We start from the raw sequence: 16181 nt of genomic DNA on the forward strand, positions 1-16181 counted from the left end.
CATTTCTGGTCTGTTTCTATTGATTGATTATTTTCTCTTCTCATTTGTTTCATCATTTTTTTTCCTATTTCTGTGTAAGCCTAGTAATTTTTTATTGAACGCCAGACATTGTAAATTTTACCTTGTTGGGAGGTGAATTTTTTTTTAATTCCAAAAACTATCTTTGACCTTTGCTGTGGGATGAGGATGGCAGTTTCTTGGGGACGTTAGATTGTTCCAGGTCTTGCTTTTGAACTTTTTTAGGTAGGATCAGAGCAGCATTTATTCTAGGAGTAATTTTTCCCCACTACTGAGGAAAAGAGTACTTTTAGTACTCTAACTGATGCCCTGATGCCCTATTAGTAGTGAGGATTTTTCAATCTGACTGGTGAGAATAAACACTATTCTCAGTCATATATGAGCACCAGTCATGTATGAGCTCCCAGTCCTTTCAAGTAGTTTCTTCCTAGCCTTGGGTTATTTCTTCATACACATACACTAAAATATTCATGATTGTGCCCTTAAATTTTCTATTTCTTGTGTTAAGTATCAAGGATTCCTTTGTGCATTAACAAAGTAATATGTTGAGCTTAGAGGGTATTTCTGCTAGCCCATACTGGTTAGTTCTTAAATATTTGCCCTAAAAAGTATGTAGGGATAATTACTTGTCATATCTGTGTATTGCAGATGATTATCCACATGCAAGGAGCCAGCTTGCATCTCTGGTTACCCTGACATGGCCATTAAGTAGCATCCTCAGGCCTCCCATGGCCTTGGTGGGGATACGTTTGACTGTCCTGACTTAGCTGCCTCTCTTGGTAAATCCGATTACTCAGGGCTTTTAGTCTCAGATTTTACATGTGAGCCTGTAATCTTTTTCCATGTAAACTCAAAGAAACCAATTCCCAATTAAACTGAATTTCTCTAAATACACAGTCAATTACCACTGATTACTTCTCCTGTTGTGCTTGTATTGTTTTAAATGTAACTAAAAGTAGATAAATTCTTTGCTGAGCAAAAAAGTTTGCATTCAAAACATATATTTTAAGTTAGAAATGCATCAGGAAATACAAGTGATAGCAATTTTATAAGTCTTCAAATCTATGGATGCTATATATATTTTTTCTTTTTCATTATTAATTTTTAAGATTTGGACTTTGTAGGAGTCAATCACGTAGCACCCAAGCACAAAAGAATCACAGTTAACTTAAACTGTTCTTAGACTTGTGATTGCCAAGGGGGAGGGGAGATGGGGGAGGGGTGGGTTGGGAGTTTGGGGTTAGCAGATGCAAACTAGTTTATACAGGATGGATAAACAAGGTCCTACCATATAGCACAGGGAACTATATTCAATATCCTATGATAAACCATAATGGAAAAGAATAAGAAAAAGTGTGTATATATATGTTCTGTATTACAGAATCATTTTACTGTACAGCAGAAATTAACACAACATTGTAAATCAGCTAGACTTTAATAAAATAAATTTAAAAAAATAACTAAACTGTTCTTAAAAGGAGATTGAAACAAACATTATGCAATGTATGGCTTTTTTGACACCCAACAAGTCAGCAGATGAACACTGATGAGCTGGAGAAGGTCATGTGAGTTCAAAAATGGAGCATGAAGGTACAGGAAGAGCTTTGGAGTAGAAAACCGCAGGAATAACTGCAGCTCTGCCAGTTTCTAGCTGTGTGACTTTGGGCAAGTCTTTTAGCCCACCAAACCTACATTTTACTTTCTTTAAATTAGCATTCCCTGTGTTGTACAGCAGAAATTAACACAATATTGTAAATCAGCTATACTTCAATAAAAAGAAAAATTAATATTATACCCCCTACCTTATAACACTGATATGAGGCTCAAACAGTATAATGAATGAAGACATAGTAAATGCTTAATAAATGGTCAGGAGCCTCCGTACATTATCTTCTTTAAGTGTGTGGAGTTACTTCCCTACTGAAAAGCTTCCACCCAAGTTAAAAAAAAATCCACTCTAAATTTTATTTTTTCATTATTTATTTATTTATTTATTTTTGGCTGCGTTGGGTCTTTGTTGCTGCGTGCGGACTTTCTCTAGTAGTGGTGAGCGGAGGCTACTCTTCATTGTGTTGCGCGGGCTTCTCATTGCAGTGGCTTCTCTTGTTGCAGAGCATGGGCTCTAGGCGCACGGGCTCAGTACTTTTGGCATGCGGGCTTCAGTAGTTGTGGCACATGGGCTCAGTAGTTGTGGCTTGCAGGCTCAGTTGCGGCACAGTAGTTGTGGCACACGGGCTTAGTTGCTCCACGGCATGTGGGCTCTTCCTGGACCAGGGATTGAACCCGTGTCCCCTGCATTGGCAGGTGGATTCTTAACCACTGTGCCACCAGGGAAGTCCCCACTCTAAATTTTAAAATGCATGTGTACCAAGTAAATGGTAATCATTACACGGAGAAATTTTACTGTAATATTATGGTTAATTTAGATTAAGACAACATCATAGGGTAAATTTGGATCATAGTGGGTTTTCTTTTCAAGTGTTCTATTTGAGATCAGTTGAAGGTAAGTTACTGATGTTTTTTTATGTACTTACTAAAAAACATGCTTCCTTTTTTTTCTCTTAGGGGGAGTTTGTTGCTTGTCTCTTGTCCCTGTTACGGCAAATGACAGATAGACATTATCAACAGCTTCTTGATAGTTTCAATACGAAAGAAGAACTAAGGGTAAGTGGCATTTTTTAAAGCGTCTAATATATCTTTTAAGTTTCTCTTGTTCTTATTCATCATCGTTCAGATGGGTTTTTGACAGTTGCTTTACCTGATTCCATTAAATTCTGGTTTTTATCAGATTTATGCACAGATTTGCTCTTCTGTCTTGATTCTTTAAAATTTCTGTACTCAAGCCAAGCAATTAATTCTTATTTTGGACAAGCATATAGGATTTGAAATGCCTGCCATCAAAGTCCAGTAACCTAGAAACAGAATAACAGAACTAATGAGACAAAAGCAAATAGACTGAGTCTAGTTAAGTGGACTTAGAAATATTGCCTTAATAGCAGATAAGGGAGTATGTATTACAATATTAGCTGATTTCATCCCTCTAAAAACACAGTGAGAAGTTCTGGCTACAACATTCTGACTAGGGAGGCAGAGCTGTATTTGCCATTCTCTGTGGGCTTTGGTCTAATCAATATGCTGTGCTACTCTGACAGTGACATTAAATGGAAGATATTGATGCTGGGTTTGTAAAAATCCAATCCTTGCTAAGATTTAGGTGACTTTAACACTTTCTTCATGGTGTTCACTAAAACCTTAGAAGCTGATTGTCCTCAGTCACAGGAATGACCTGTCTTCTGTCCGTATTTACTTTTATCTCTCTTCCATCGCTTCAGTTTCTAGACAGCTTCATACATAAACCATCAAAATGGAAGGGTCACTTAAGTGCTGGTGAAACCATACTCTTTCTCGGATGGGACTTGAACCCAGCCAAAACTCAGATTGGGACTCGAACCCACGGTCTGGGACTTGAACCCAAGTCACCCGCAGATTGGGACTTAAACACACCGTCTCTGACCTAGGAGGGGACTTGAACCCACTGTCTTTTTTTTTTTTTTAACAACTTTATTGGAGTATAATTGCTTTACAATGGTGTGTTAGTTTCTGCTGTGTAACAAAGTGAATCACTTATACATATACATACATCCCCATATCTCCTCCTCTTCCATCTCCCTCCCACCCTCCCTATCCCACCCCTCTAGGTGGTCACAAAGCACCCAGCTGATCTCCCTGTGCTATGCGGCTGCTTCCCACTAGCTATCTATTTTACATTTGAACCCACTGTCTTTTAATTGAAACTACTCACCTGGTATCAGGACTTACTGAAGCTCAGGTTCTTTTGTCTCAGAAGAGAAAGAAGTCAGCATGAGGCAAAGCTATAGGCAAAGAGTGAGTTTATTAGCATAGGATGCTTGTGAGAGATAGAAGCTGGCCAGCAAGGGAGCATGGCCCCAAGAACAAAGAGGGCTACACTTATAATCAAAGAAAAAGTGGGGAGGGGAGAAGACGACCTTCTTCCTCATTTTTGGGTAGATGTCAAGGCTTACATCATTAGTTCCTCCTTTGACCCTCTATGGTCTAACCGGGACTGTCATGGCGCTATTTAAATCATATGTGTATTAGCAAAAGGGTATTAACATATACTTAAATATGGTAGTTCATCTCAGATTTTGGTATAATGTCCCCCTTCACCTGGTTTCTTTCCCCTTTCACCTATATTCCTGTCTTGGCTACATGCAGAATGCTACTCTTCAAGAACCATTAATTCCCTGACTTCGTGTAACATGATTCAGATCCCACACCTACTCTCTTGTGTTTTAACTATCAGGACTTGTGGCTTGAGTGTGCCTGGCCCTTGAATGCATCTGCTCTTCCTAAAAGGTAGTATAGATTGTTGCTAGGTTACTGGATTATTTTGTTGAGTGGTCATTAGCTTACAACAGTCTCCCAGACTTCCTTAAAATTCCCTTCCCTAGTGGGATTGCTAAACAAACTATTTAATTATCCTACTCTATCCCTATCACTTGGGGATGGAGAATTATAAGACAGTGGTTATAGGCACAGTGTAACGTTTGCATGATTACAAGCCTTCATAGTGCCTTAGAGGAAGATTTCTCGATTTTTTTCAATAGAGATAACGCATAGGGATCACTTATCTTTGACTTTTAACTGTTGTATCATCTCAGAAGAATCTTTCAGTTACCTTGGATCAGTTGACAAGCTGAGTCATATGAAACAAAGAATAGGTTTGGGCAGATGTAATCTATCTGACAGTTGATTAGCATGTGCCCAAGCCTGAAAATATCATGTTTTTCATGCTTATATTTAATCTTGAGTTTAGAATTAAAAATGGATAAAGATCTTAGAACTTACCCACTTACATACAGAAACCCATATGGTTAAAAAGGAAAATAACCGTGCAGTTATTAATTTTCATCACAAGTTGAATATTTAACACAGCTGAGGAACCATTAGGTTTTACTCAAGAAGTCTATGACTTCATATTTCAAAATTTCACATAGGAAAAATTGCATATTTTCACAGGTCCTGGGAATGAGAAAAAAATAGTAGAAAAGCATAAGTTGAAAAACATGATTTGTTTAATCTAGGTATTGAGTTTTATGCTTTAATAGTCATATTAACAATAATAAAGCAAATGAAAGTAATGAATAAAGTGTTTTATGTGGCTTTCCCTCATTTCAGTCAGCCACACACCTTTTCAAGGGACACATGTTTCCCACTTCAAAGTAGCCGGGCCTAAAAAAAAATAAGAAAAAAACCTGGGCCTTCAGGCCAAGGAAATTTTTTTAACAATATTAATTACTCTATCTGTCCTTCAGATTGAGCAATTCCGACGTACCAAGTGCTACCAGCATTATTATTAACCAGAAACAAAAAGGCCAGTTCCTATAGGGGGAAGAGTCAAACTGGTAATGGGCGGTAACATAGGCAAATGAGAGTGGTGAAGACACAGAGTAAACACACAGTGCTTTGGAGCATCTAGCAATTGCTGCCAGCCCCAACTCAAGACTAGAGGAAAACTCCCCAAGGGAGGTCTCAGCTGAGAGCTGGGTGGGCGTGTGCTGTCCATCTTTGGCTGAGACATTCAGATCTCTCAACTAAAACATCACCTGAATATCCTAACTGACATACCACAGTTGCCATTCCACCTTTATAACGGTTATTAGAATCTGGAATATTTTTGTTTATTTGTTTATGTGTATCCCCAACTCCTAGCTACTAGGTTATAAACTTCTTGATGTCTGAAACGACGGCTGGTTCACTGCTGTATCCTCAGATCGCAGAACTTGCCTAGCATGCTGTAGGCATTCAGGCAACATTTGTAGATTGATAGACCGACTGTACAGTGTGAGGAAGAGAGATGTAAGACATAAGACTCTGTGAATGTGCATAGCCTTTATTTTGAGGACATTGGAAAACTGTGGAGGGTTTTAAGAAGGGACAGACATGATCATATTTGTGTTAAGAAAGACCTATCTGGTTGCACTATTGAATTATCGAATGTTTGGTGAACTTGAGCATTTTCAATGCATTGGTGAGGGTAGAAGCCAAGATGTCATGGACTGAGGAATTTAAAAAAAAAAAAGAAAAAGATATAGTGGATGTAGACAGTGTTTCAAGAAGAGGAGTATAAGGTATCTACTGAAGGAGAACTTGGGATGTCAGAGGAATATTTTTCATGGAGGAGACTTAAACATATTTAAATAAAAATGATCAGAGCTGGTGGAGAGGGAGACATTGAAGATAAAAGAGGTCCTAACTCACAGGGGGAGGTCTCTAAGAAAGCAGCAGGAGGGACCTAATTAGCCTTGACTGGGAGGAAGGACTGACTGGGAGGAAGGACACCTTCCCCAGTGTAAGAATGGAAGGAGGATAACTGGAGTGAAGGCAGACTAGAGGGCATTTATTTTACTCAAGGCTAATTAGTCAGCTGGTTTTAATCTGTATTTTAAAAGTTCAGATACCACCTTTTAACAAGTAAAGTTTTCCTGTTCTCAATTTTCTTCGAAGTCAAGTATCCATATTTATGCTACTGAAATCTACCTTACAAGATTTTCTGAAGATGATAGCACTGATCTCTAGTCCCTTGTCTGAAGTCCTTCTACCAAATGTATTGCAGAAATCAGAATTTTTGAGATTTCAGAAAGATAATATGGCACATATACTGTATAGTATCATATTGCACCTCCAGTAGAATTGGGGATAGCAACTACAGCTGACCCTTGAACTATGTGTAGTTGAAAATCCACATATAGCCTAGCGTCAGCCCTCTGTACACGTGGTTCCTCTCTATCCATGTTTCCTCCACATCCATGGCTCTGCATCCACGGATTCAACCAACTGCAGATCGTGTAGTAATGTAGTATTTACTATTGAAAAAAATATTTGTATAAGTGAACCTGCACAGTCCAAACCCATGTTGTTCAAGGGTCAACTGTATAATCAAACATCTCAGTATTTCTGCAGCTAAATAAAATATTCGCTCTAGGTGGGATAAATAAAGACTATGAGTAGTTTGGGTAAGGTTTTGCTGCCAAATGTATTATAAAACCAAAAATCTTAGAGGACTGTGGGATTTGGGTATTGTGGTAAAGGAACTGACGACCTCAAACAGCAAACATTTATATAGAACTTAGTACATATAAGGTACTGTTCTAAGAGGCTGATTAGTATTAACTCATTTAATCCTGAAAAGAACCCCATGAGGTAAGCACTATTATTATTTTATTGTCAGTTGCTTGACTCAGTAAACATTTGTTGAGCACCTTGGCTAGATGTTGGGAATATCAAGACTAATAAAACGATCTCTGTTAATGCCTTAATGTTATCGGGGCATCTAAATCATAAGTTGTAAATGAGTGTGATATGTATAAGCAACAAGAGTGATAATGGCTAACAGTTACGTAATACCTCCCCAGCCCCACTCCCTCAGCCACCAAGCAGATGCAGCGCTAAACTCTTTTCTTGCAGCATCTCATTTCACTACCCCTTGCGATGAAGACTGATACTATCATCATTCCCAAGTAATTGCGAGGGCTAGGAATTCTATTAACGTCTCAGTTCTTTGCTCAGGCAGCTAACCTCAGCTTTTGCCTACACTTCAATAAACTTCCCTAAACGAAAATCTTTGCTATCAAATTGTATAACATTTCCTTTGTCAGCTCTTTAAAAGTAATGAGGTAGTTCTAGTCATGAAGTGAGGACGTCTAAAAAGGCTAAATTGGCAGAGGGAGAGTTTGGGATTTGCGGGGGGGGATTTTTTATATCTACATTTAGGTTAGAAATTGAGTAAATAAGGGAATGATCAGTAAGGAAAGGTACAACTTAATAGAGTGATATTAATGAAAAATGATAACTGTTATTGGGATTAGACACTAAAAATCCCACATAACCCTATTGGTTTAAAGTAATAAAGTGTATGTCCTCTTTTCCTCCACACACATGATTCTGTTCCCCAGAGATAGTTGCTGTTAACACATAGGGGTGTATCCTCATAGACTATTTTCTATGCTCTATCCTCACGCGCATTTTTTAATGGAATCATACTGTTCATACTGGTTGCACGTCTTTTCACACAGTAATATACCATGGACATTATATAGCCCAGTACATTATTCATTCTTCTGAATCTCATTATATGATGATCCATAATTATTTCCCTTTCAGTGGGCATTCAGGATGTTTCTGATTTTTGCCATTAGAAAGGATCCTGTGGTGTACATCTTGATACATATATCTCTATGGATTTGTGCCCTTATTGCTGTAGCATGAATTTCTGGAAGTAGAACTGTTGGATCATGGGATATATACATTTTAATCTTAATTGATACTGACAAATTATATATTGAGATTTTCAAATTAATCTTTTTTTGGTTGTTCTTTATTCCTAGCATCACTACTTTTTTTCTCTTCTTATCAATTCAAAGAGAGATTTGGCCTAGCATTTCCCCATGCGTCTCTAAATCAAAATGAAGGTTGAAAGTCCGTAATTCTCAAGTATCTGCTAAGCCTAGTGCAGTTTTAAACTTCATTCTTGCTTGGAGAACCTGGGTGTCTCTAGGGTTACCGTTGGAGTGGCTTCCAGCATTGTGAACAGTAGGCCATTTCTTCTCCTTGGTCCTCAAGTACTTGTGAGTCACAGCGTCACCTGAAGTGTGTAGGAGCGCGGACCTGAGCGCTGGTCCTCTGCATTCCTTCCTTCCTTCTCTAGAACATGCCATTATTTTAGAAATGAACAAAAGCAAAAACTAAGCAGTGAATAGGGGTTTTTTTTTCCTTCTTCTGTAGTCAGTAATGTTTTATTATACACCTACCTTCTACTGGGGCCATATCCCTGGCATTTTATGTATATAGAGAGCAGTAAGACTCCTGTTTTTTGTTGATTGTGACTTTTCATATAGAACTGTGGTGATCTTGCTCTAAGCCTGACAGTGTACATGTTCTGGAAGTTATGTACAGCATTATTATTACCTTTCATCGTCTCCCTTATACTGGCCCACTAGCTTTCAACAATCATATCTGATCAAGTCTCAAGCCAACTTTAAAACTCTGAGGACTTTACATTACCTGCAGGACAAAGTCCAGTCTTTTCGTCAAGTCTTCCTTATCTTCAGTCTACCTTCCATCCTCGTTGTCCTCCATCCCTTTCCAAATACCTTTCATTCCAGCCACTTAAGATTACTACGATTACTTGTATATTCCTAACAAACCATATAGATAATTTTTAATTCCTCTGGGTCTTTTTTTTTTTTTTTGGTCTACCTGAAATGCCTATTCCACCACACCTCACTTCCATTGCCTAATTTGTACCCCATTAATCCCTTCCCTGATTTCAGCTCCTGCTGTAAAATCCGGCCCAGGTATCACTTTTTTTAAAAGAAGCCTTCATAGACTGCAGTCCCCCTCTGTGACAGCGTGTGCAACAATGCATGTTATTATTTGTTGTTTCCTTGTATTCTTGATGAATGTGGGCTCTCTGAGAGTAGGGGCTCTGTCTTTGTGTCCTAAGCACAGAGCCTGGAACATTAAATCTTTGTTGAATGAATCAACCCTCATAATAAATGTCTGCCTGCTTCAGAAGCCATCTTTTTCCATACAGTTATTTCAACTTATAGTCTTTATTTTATTACAGAAAAATAGTTCTATAGTTCTTGAGGATTGAGGACCATTTGAGAGTTATTTTTGCATGATGTACTTAAATAGTCAGTTTTAAGGATATTAGTTTCAATGTGATAACGATTATTAACAGTCTTTAATTGAATTCAGACCTTGCATCAAGGGTGTTACAGGCTCTGTCCCATTCATTGCTCTTGACATAAGGAAACAGTGTCCCAGGCTGTCTACGTACCTCATGATGCTTTTTTCCCAAATCTCTTAACTCAAGTTTCATGATCTCAAAAGGCCTCCTTCTGTGCCTCCCCAGTTCTGTTTCATACACCTGATTTCTGTCTGTGCTATTCTGATACTATAGTACATGTAAACACAAAACAATGTGTTATATATTGTAGTCAGAAAATCTTTGTAAAACCGGATTTTGATCCTCTTACATGTCTGCATAAAGCCCCTCAGTGTATCCACATCGCCCTCAGGATAAATTTCCAAACTGTTTACCAGGGAAAAGGTATGAAATTTATTTACCTTGTATTTATTTATTTACCTTTGATTGGTCCCTATTTATCATTATCTTTCTATTTATCTATCCATCTTTTTTTAAATTTTTTTAAAAAATTTTTGGCCGTGTAGCAAGGCATGTGGGATCTTAGTTCCCCACCCAGGTATCAAACCCCCTCCCCCTGCATTGGAATGCATGAGTCTTAACCACTGGACGGCCAGGGAAGTCCCTATCCATCTTTTATTTATCCCTACTTACCTACCAGCCCCATTTCTTGCCACTCCCCTTTGCAGCCTGGGCAACCTCTGTCTTGAGTCTGAGGCTTGGAGGTGCCCTTCCCTCTGTGTGGAATACCTGGCCCTCAGATGTATCCTAGTTTGTACCACGTGTGTAAATAGATTAGCATTCGTCTCTCCCACAAAACTCTGAGCTCCAGGAAGGCAAAGGTCACATTCAACTAACTTAACTCTGGTGTGGCATGTTGCAGGCACTCCATAAATATTATTGCATGAATAAATGAAAGAGTATATTTTACCCCACTAGGTGTCCCCAGCATCTTACACAGCGCCCGGCACATATTAAAGGACCCGATATTTATAAATGAATAAGTGTTAATGATAATGTAACATCATGACAACTGCTCCGGCTTTCTTTTCTATTTGAATGTGAGACTTTTTATTGTTTTTGAAGGTTTTCATATGAACGTTCTTACTTGAACCTTTTACACTGCAGAAAAAGTGTTTCTGTAAAGTAACACCTCCCTGTTTGTCTTTTTTTATTTTGAACCCTTATTTGAATAATTACCGGGAATACAGTTAAGTAACCATGTTGTGCTATTTGAAGTAAACAAAGAGAAAAGAAACTGCTCCCAGGTGGCCAATTTTGAAATGATGGCATATGAAACACTTATTTCTGTGTGCTGTCCAAACAGGAGTATTATTACAGCAGTGTTCTTTTTCTAAATTATAAAAAAATCTGTTATTTAGTTATCGTTATGTGTGCAAAATAATTTCACATATCTATGCAGAAGTTCTTGTTTAGTGAAATAATCAGAGTTGAAAAGTACTCAGAACAGACAAGGAAATACCATTGTATTGGGGGAGGGAAGGGAGGGGATGCTGAATCTAGCGTTCAGGTCTTAGTGCTTTAAAACATTGGAACTGAGTTTGAAATGTAACCTGTCGCATGGCAGCTGACAAGAAATACTTGCTGAACTAAATTACATGTAAGTACCACAGTGGAAGGTGTTTGTGTTACCATCTGCTAAAACATTAGCCTACAGTTGAGAAATAAGAAACATGTTTGCATACTGTATGAATAGATATGTGATCATATTAATTATTTTTAATCTTCTCTAACTACAAGGGACCTTAAAGCCCCTGCATTATAAAGCCTCAGAGCTCAGTTCCAGAGAGGTTAAATAAAGTAACAAAGTCACTGAGCCAGTTAATGACCGAGGCAGGATTACAATCTAGATTTCCTGATTCTCAGTATAATGTTCTTTTATTTTCATTGTAAGGTTTCTACAAATGAATGTCCTTGGTTCTGTAAAGGTAGATAAAGCTTAGAAACCTACTTGAGACACTGAAAAGTTTCCTTCAGGGAAATAAAAGTTGATGTCAATACATAAGCATTGGCACAAGGTCCCATGCTGGCACGTCTTTTATTATATTTTGTGAGATAAGTGGGAATAAAAAAATGAGACGGTACAGAAACAGGTTGTCTGTCTCTGCTCCTATACCTGGAATAACGTCACCTTTGTCCCCTGCACTATGAAAGAATGATCCAAGTTGCTAGCCTAGAAGATAGATATCTTGCTTCCTGCCGCCACTTTTTCAGCCAATTTTTTTCTCAGTGCAATGGACATCACACTCTCCTATTTCCCCCCGCAAAGGGTGCTGCCTCCAATTTCCAATTCCGTTAAAAGATTGGAGGAGAAAAGATGAAACATCAGTATTTTAGAATTTATTTAAACTATTCCTAAGTACTTGTAGACTGTGAAAAAACAAGCAACTCACCACCTTCATGATTTTTTCTTTAATATCTATCTAAGCAAATGCAACAAGACAGGAAACTAAAGTGAGCTGTAACACTTTGAAAGGTAAATGCAAACATCATTTTTCTCAGGGATTATATGTGTTCATGTCTGGGAAACTCAAAAGAATCAACTGGAAAACCGTTTGGAATAAGTTTTAGAAATGCATTAAAAAGGGCTTCTCACAGTTTTAGTGAGCTAATGACCTCCTATCCCAAGGGAGGGCTAGAATGGGAGGTGTTTCCCAAAATTATCTGACCCCGTAGTAGAGTACATTTGGGAAACTGGTGATTCTGACAACACAGGGAGGATCTCTCTGGCCATTTAAAGAAAGATGACCTATTGGGCATGTTTCCACATGGCACGTACTACACATCAACGTATGTGTGCTGAAGCCAAAGAAGCTAAAATAAATTCTTGTCAAAATATTTATGGGTTTGATCAAAGCTGTTAGAATATGTAAACACACACACACACAGCTCCCACCTGCTTCTTAGTTTTCTAGTTTCTATCTTTCTGTCTTCTGATGGTATGAGTGACAATCGTAATCTTATGTTCAAGCAGCTTACGTGCTTAACATAATGTATTGTTGGGTTTGATAAATAAAACTCATGTGTTTGGGGTGTTTTTTCTAAGCAAAACCATACTGTTGCCTTCAATCAGATTGTTAAATATATTTTCCTAGCAGTGCTTAAGTTACAAAAAAAATTTTTAAGTTTTCTAGTTAATAAATCTAAATGATAGCTAGATTGAGCCAATCTCTTTTGGAGTAGGGCAAGCTCCATTTTATTCATTACCTGCGGTGTGTTATCTTCTTGATTCCTTGTTAAATATAATGTGCTCCAGCACTTTGAACCTATCTCTTGTAACATTTTAAGAAATATTTCCATGCCTGACAATAGCTTCTTGTCAAGAGTGTTTCCAGGTGATCTGTTTAAAGATAACATCTCCATAAATACCACTCCCCCTGGTATGGCATCTCTGTGAAGAATACCTTGACACTCTCTTAGCTCCTAAGGACTTGTCACTGGGCTCAGCTTAGCGCACATCCATTATTTCTATTTATTCTGCATAGGACCCTCAGGTTCTATAAAACTGCATGCATCCCATTAATACTGCATCTTCAGAATGCCCTCTAAGAAATATGGGATTTTTGCTTAAGATGCTTTTTAATGAACATAAAATCATCTTAAGCAAAACATTTCTCAATTTTGACACCCACTTAAAGGAAAGCAAAATCGAACCAGGACCATTTACAGTTCTCTTGAGTTGAAAAGTTCTGAAGTTTAGGACACTGTAATAGAAGAAAGAAAATACATTTCCCTGCTAATCTTCTGTTAACTAGTTTTCCATTTTATTTCTAAAACCTACATTTTTGGAGCTTGTGAAGAAAAACCAAAAGTCATTTCTACTGTGCATGAGAAAGAGAAGGAAAAAGGAACATTTGGGAAGGGTAGCAAACCAGCTGGGTGCTAAGAATGGGAAGGGTAATGATTCCCTCTCCTGGGTAAACTATTGAAATAGGGCTCCCTTCTCTGTAATTGCTTTGGAAATGGTAACAACAGCACTGTGTGTGTGTGTGTGTGTGTGTGTGTGTGTGTGTGTGTGTGTGTGTGTGTTGACAGTTATAATAACTCAGTAAAATTGTCTCTTTCCTCCTTATCCAAGGACTTCCTGCTGCAGATATTTACTGTGTTCCGAATATTGATACGCCCAGAGATGTTCCCAAAGGACTGGACTGTCATGCGCTTGGTGGCTAACAAGTAAGACATTTACATTGATAATAATTGCAGCTCATTGCATGGGGGAGAGGAGACTGCAAAACAGTCTTTTCACTTTGATCTCAAGTTTGAAACCTCCAAATCCTGGAGTTCTTTTTCTTTGCCTCTGAATTAATTTCTCACTCATTTTTTGGTTTTTTGCTTGTTTATTTTTTGGTTTTTTTTAATGATTACTATTTGTTTTAAATAGGTAATATATTAACATAGTTCAAAATCAAACAATATAACAGAGTATGCCTTGAGACGTCCCCCTCCCATTACCTTATTTATCACCTACCCCCAGCCTGAAGTAACCACTTTTATTAGTTTCTTACATGTCCTTCCATTGTTCCTTTATGCAGGGCCTAGCAGGTAGCACAATAGATAAACTCCCTTGCACATCTCTCTTTCACTTAAATCCTGGCAGTCTTTCCGAATCAACACATAGAAAGCTCCTCATTCATTTATGGTTTCTTTTTCTTTTGTAGCTATATAATATTCTATTAACTAGACGTACCATAGTTTATTTAACCAGCCCTGTTGCTGGACACTTGAGTCGTTTCTGATCTTTCTTAATTCATTTTAACTCAGCAGAATCCATTAAGCATCTCCCATGTACTGAGCACTGGGAATAAGATATGACCCTTGAGTGGGACACATGAAGATTGAAGATCCTGTTATACACCTGAGAAATGTGACCAGCAGAAGGCTGAAATAGTGCTCTGAAGGAAGTTCAGAACTAGATACAGACATATGGGAAGTTATTGATGTAAAAGTGAATCTCTGAGAGTTGATTAGATTAGCTTGTATTAAGCATATCGGGGGGCGGGGGAGGTAGAATGATCTGAGGTCAATACTTGGATGAATAGGTGTCAGGAAAGGAGAGTAGGGGATGGTCAGAATGGCAGGAGCTGTTCCTGGAGGGCACAGTGTCATGGATTTATCTGCTGTCACCCTTCTTGCCTCTAGTATCTCAGGATACAAAATGAAGATGAAGTTTTTTTAGGAAAGTGGCCTGATCTCCACACTTGTAGTTTACCCTATTTCATAAGCATTCTTTCCTTCAAGCCCACATATGCCTGCCTCTCCTTCTTCCTTTTCTCCCATCCCCAGCACTCCCATGCTTAGGGTGAAGGTTAGATTCTCCAGGTATCTATTCATAGGCCAAGGACGCTGTATGTCCTCCCCAGATGCCCAGATATGATGGTGGTAACAGCATCAGGAAAATAGGGTTTGGTTTTGATTAGATATGCCTAATATGGCTTCTGCTGCAGTATACATTTATAAACGGGGAGGTGTTAAAATGCTGTGTTAAAAACTTGGTGAAGTAACAAACAGTATAATATGGCATATTATATTTTACATAAGTACAGAAACAGCTTTTCCATTTTGAAGACTAATTGAGACTCCTGAAATAGCTCTCTTTAGAGTTTAGCATATTTAGTTTGATATCTGTGAGTAGAATCAAATATCTCTTCATCTGGATGTCCAGATGCTACAGATTTAAGTGGGAGCCGTTGGTCATGTATCTGCCCTTATTACCAAAGAGCAAATATTCCAGGTACCAGGCAAGAGCTATGGAGTGGTCCAGGGAGCCACATGGGAAGGGGTCCAGGCTGCTGACATCATCATCATACAGCATCATCATTTGACCATTCTGCCTGCCCTGTGTGCAGAGGGATATTTTGAGTTGAATTAGAATTTTCAGTGGGGGACTTCCCTGGTGGTGCAGTGGTTAAGAATCCGCCTGCCAATGCAGGGGACAAGGGTTCGAGCCCTGTTCCGGGAAGATCCCACATGCTGCGGAGCAACTAAGCCTGTGCTCCACAAGTACCGAGCCTGCGCTCTAGAGCCCGCAAGCCACAACTGCTGAGCCTGTGCTCTAGAGCCCGCGAGCCACAACTACTGAAGCCCGCACACCTAGAGCCCGTGCTCCACAACAACAGAAGCCACCGCAATGAGAAGCCCGCGCACCGCAATGAAGAGTACCCCCCCTCGCTGCAACTAGAGAAAGCCCACGCGCAGCAACAAAAACCCAACGTAGCCAATAAGTTAATTAATTAATTAAATTGAAAGAAAACCAGCAGCTGTTATTAAAAAAAAACAAGAATTTTCAGTGGCAGAAATTCAAACTGAAAGTAAATTTAACATTTTGTTCCTTTTGTACAAAGGCGGTGCTTGAGCTTCTGAAAACCATGGCAACCATGTGGCTTTTGATATGAGATGCCATCACGCTCTG

General features: G+C 38.7%; 1 protein-coding gene across 1 annotated transcript in view; it reads left to right on the forward strand.

Moving 5' to 3' along the window:
• DOCK4 (dedicator of cytokinesis 4) overlaps positions 1-16181 on the forward strand; it is a 480421-nt gene that overhangs the window by 384026 nt on the left and 80214 nt on the right. Inside the window, exons 26-27 of the mRNA XM_027102161.1 lie at positions 2584-2682; positions 13851-13945. Of these exons, the coding sequence (XP_026957962.1) occupies positions 2584-2682; positions 13851-13945 (194 nt within the window). The remainder of the gene's footprint in view (positions 1-2583; positions 2683-13850; positions 13946-16181) is intronic.

This window comes from Aethalodelphis obliquidens, unplaced genomic scaffold (genome assembly GCF_003676395.1).
Source record: "Aethalodelphis obliquidens isolate GAN/ISIS:26980383/991018 unplaced genomic scaffold, ASM367639v1 scaffold5, whole genome shotgun sequence".
In the NCBI taxonomy this organism is placed as follows: domain Eukaryota; kingdom Metazoa; phylum Chordata; class Mammalia; order Artiodactyla; family Delphinidae; genus Aethalodelphis; species Aethalodelphis obliquidens.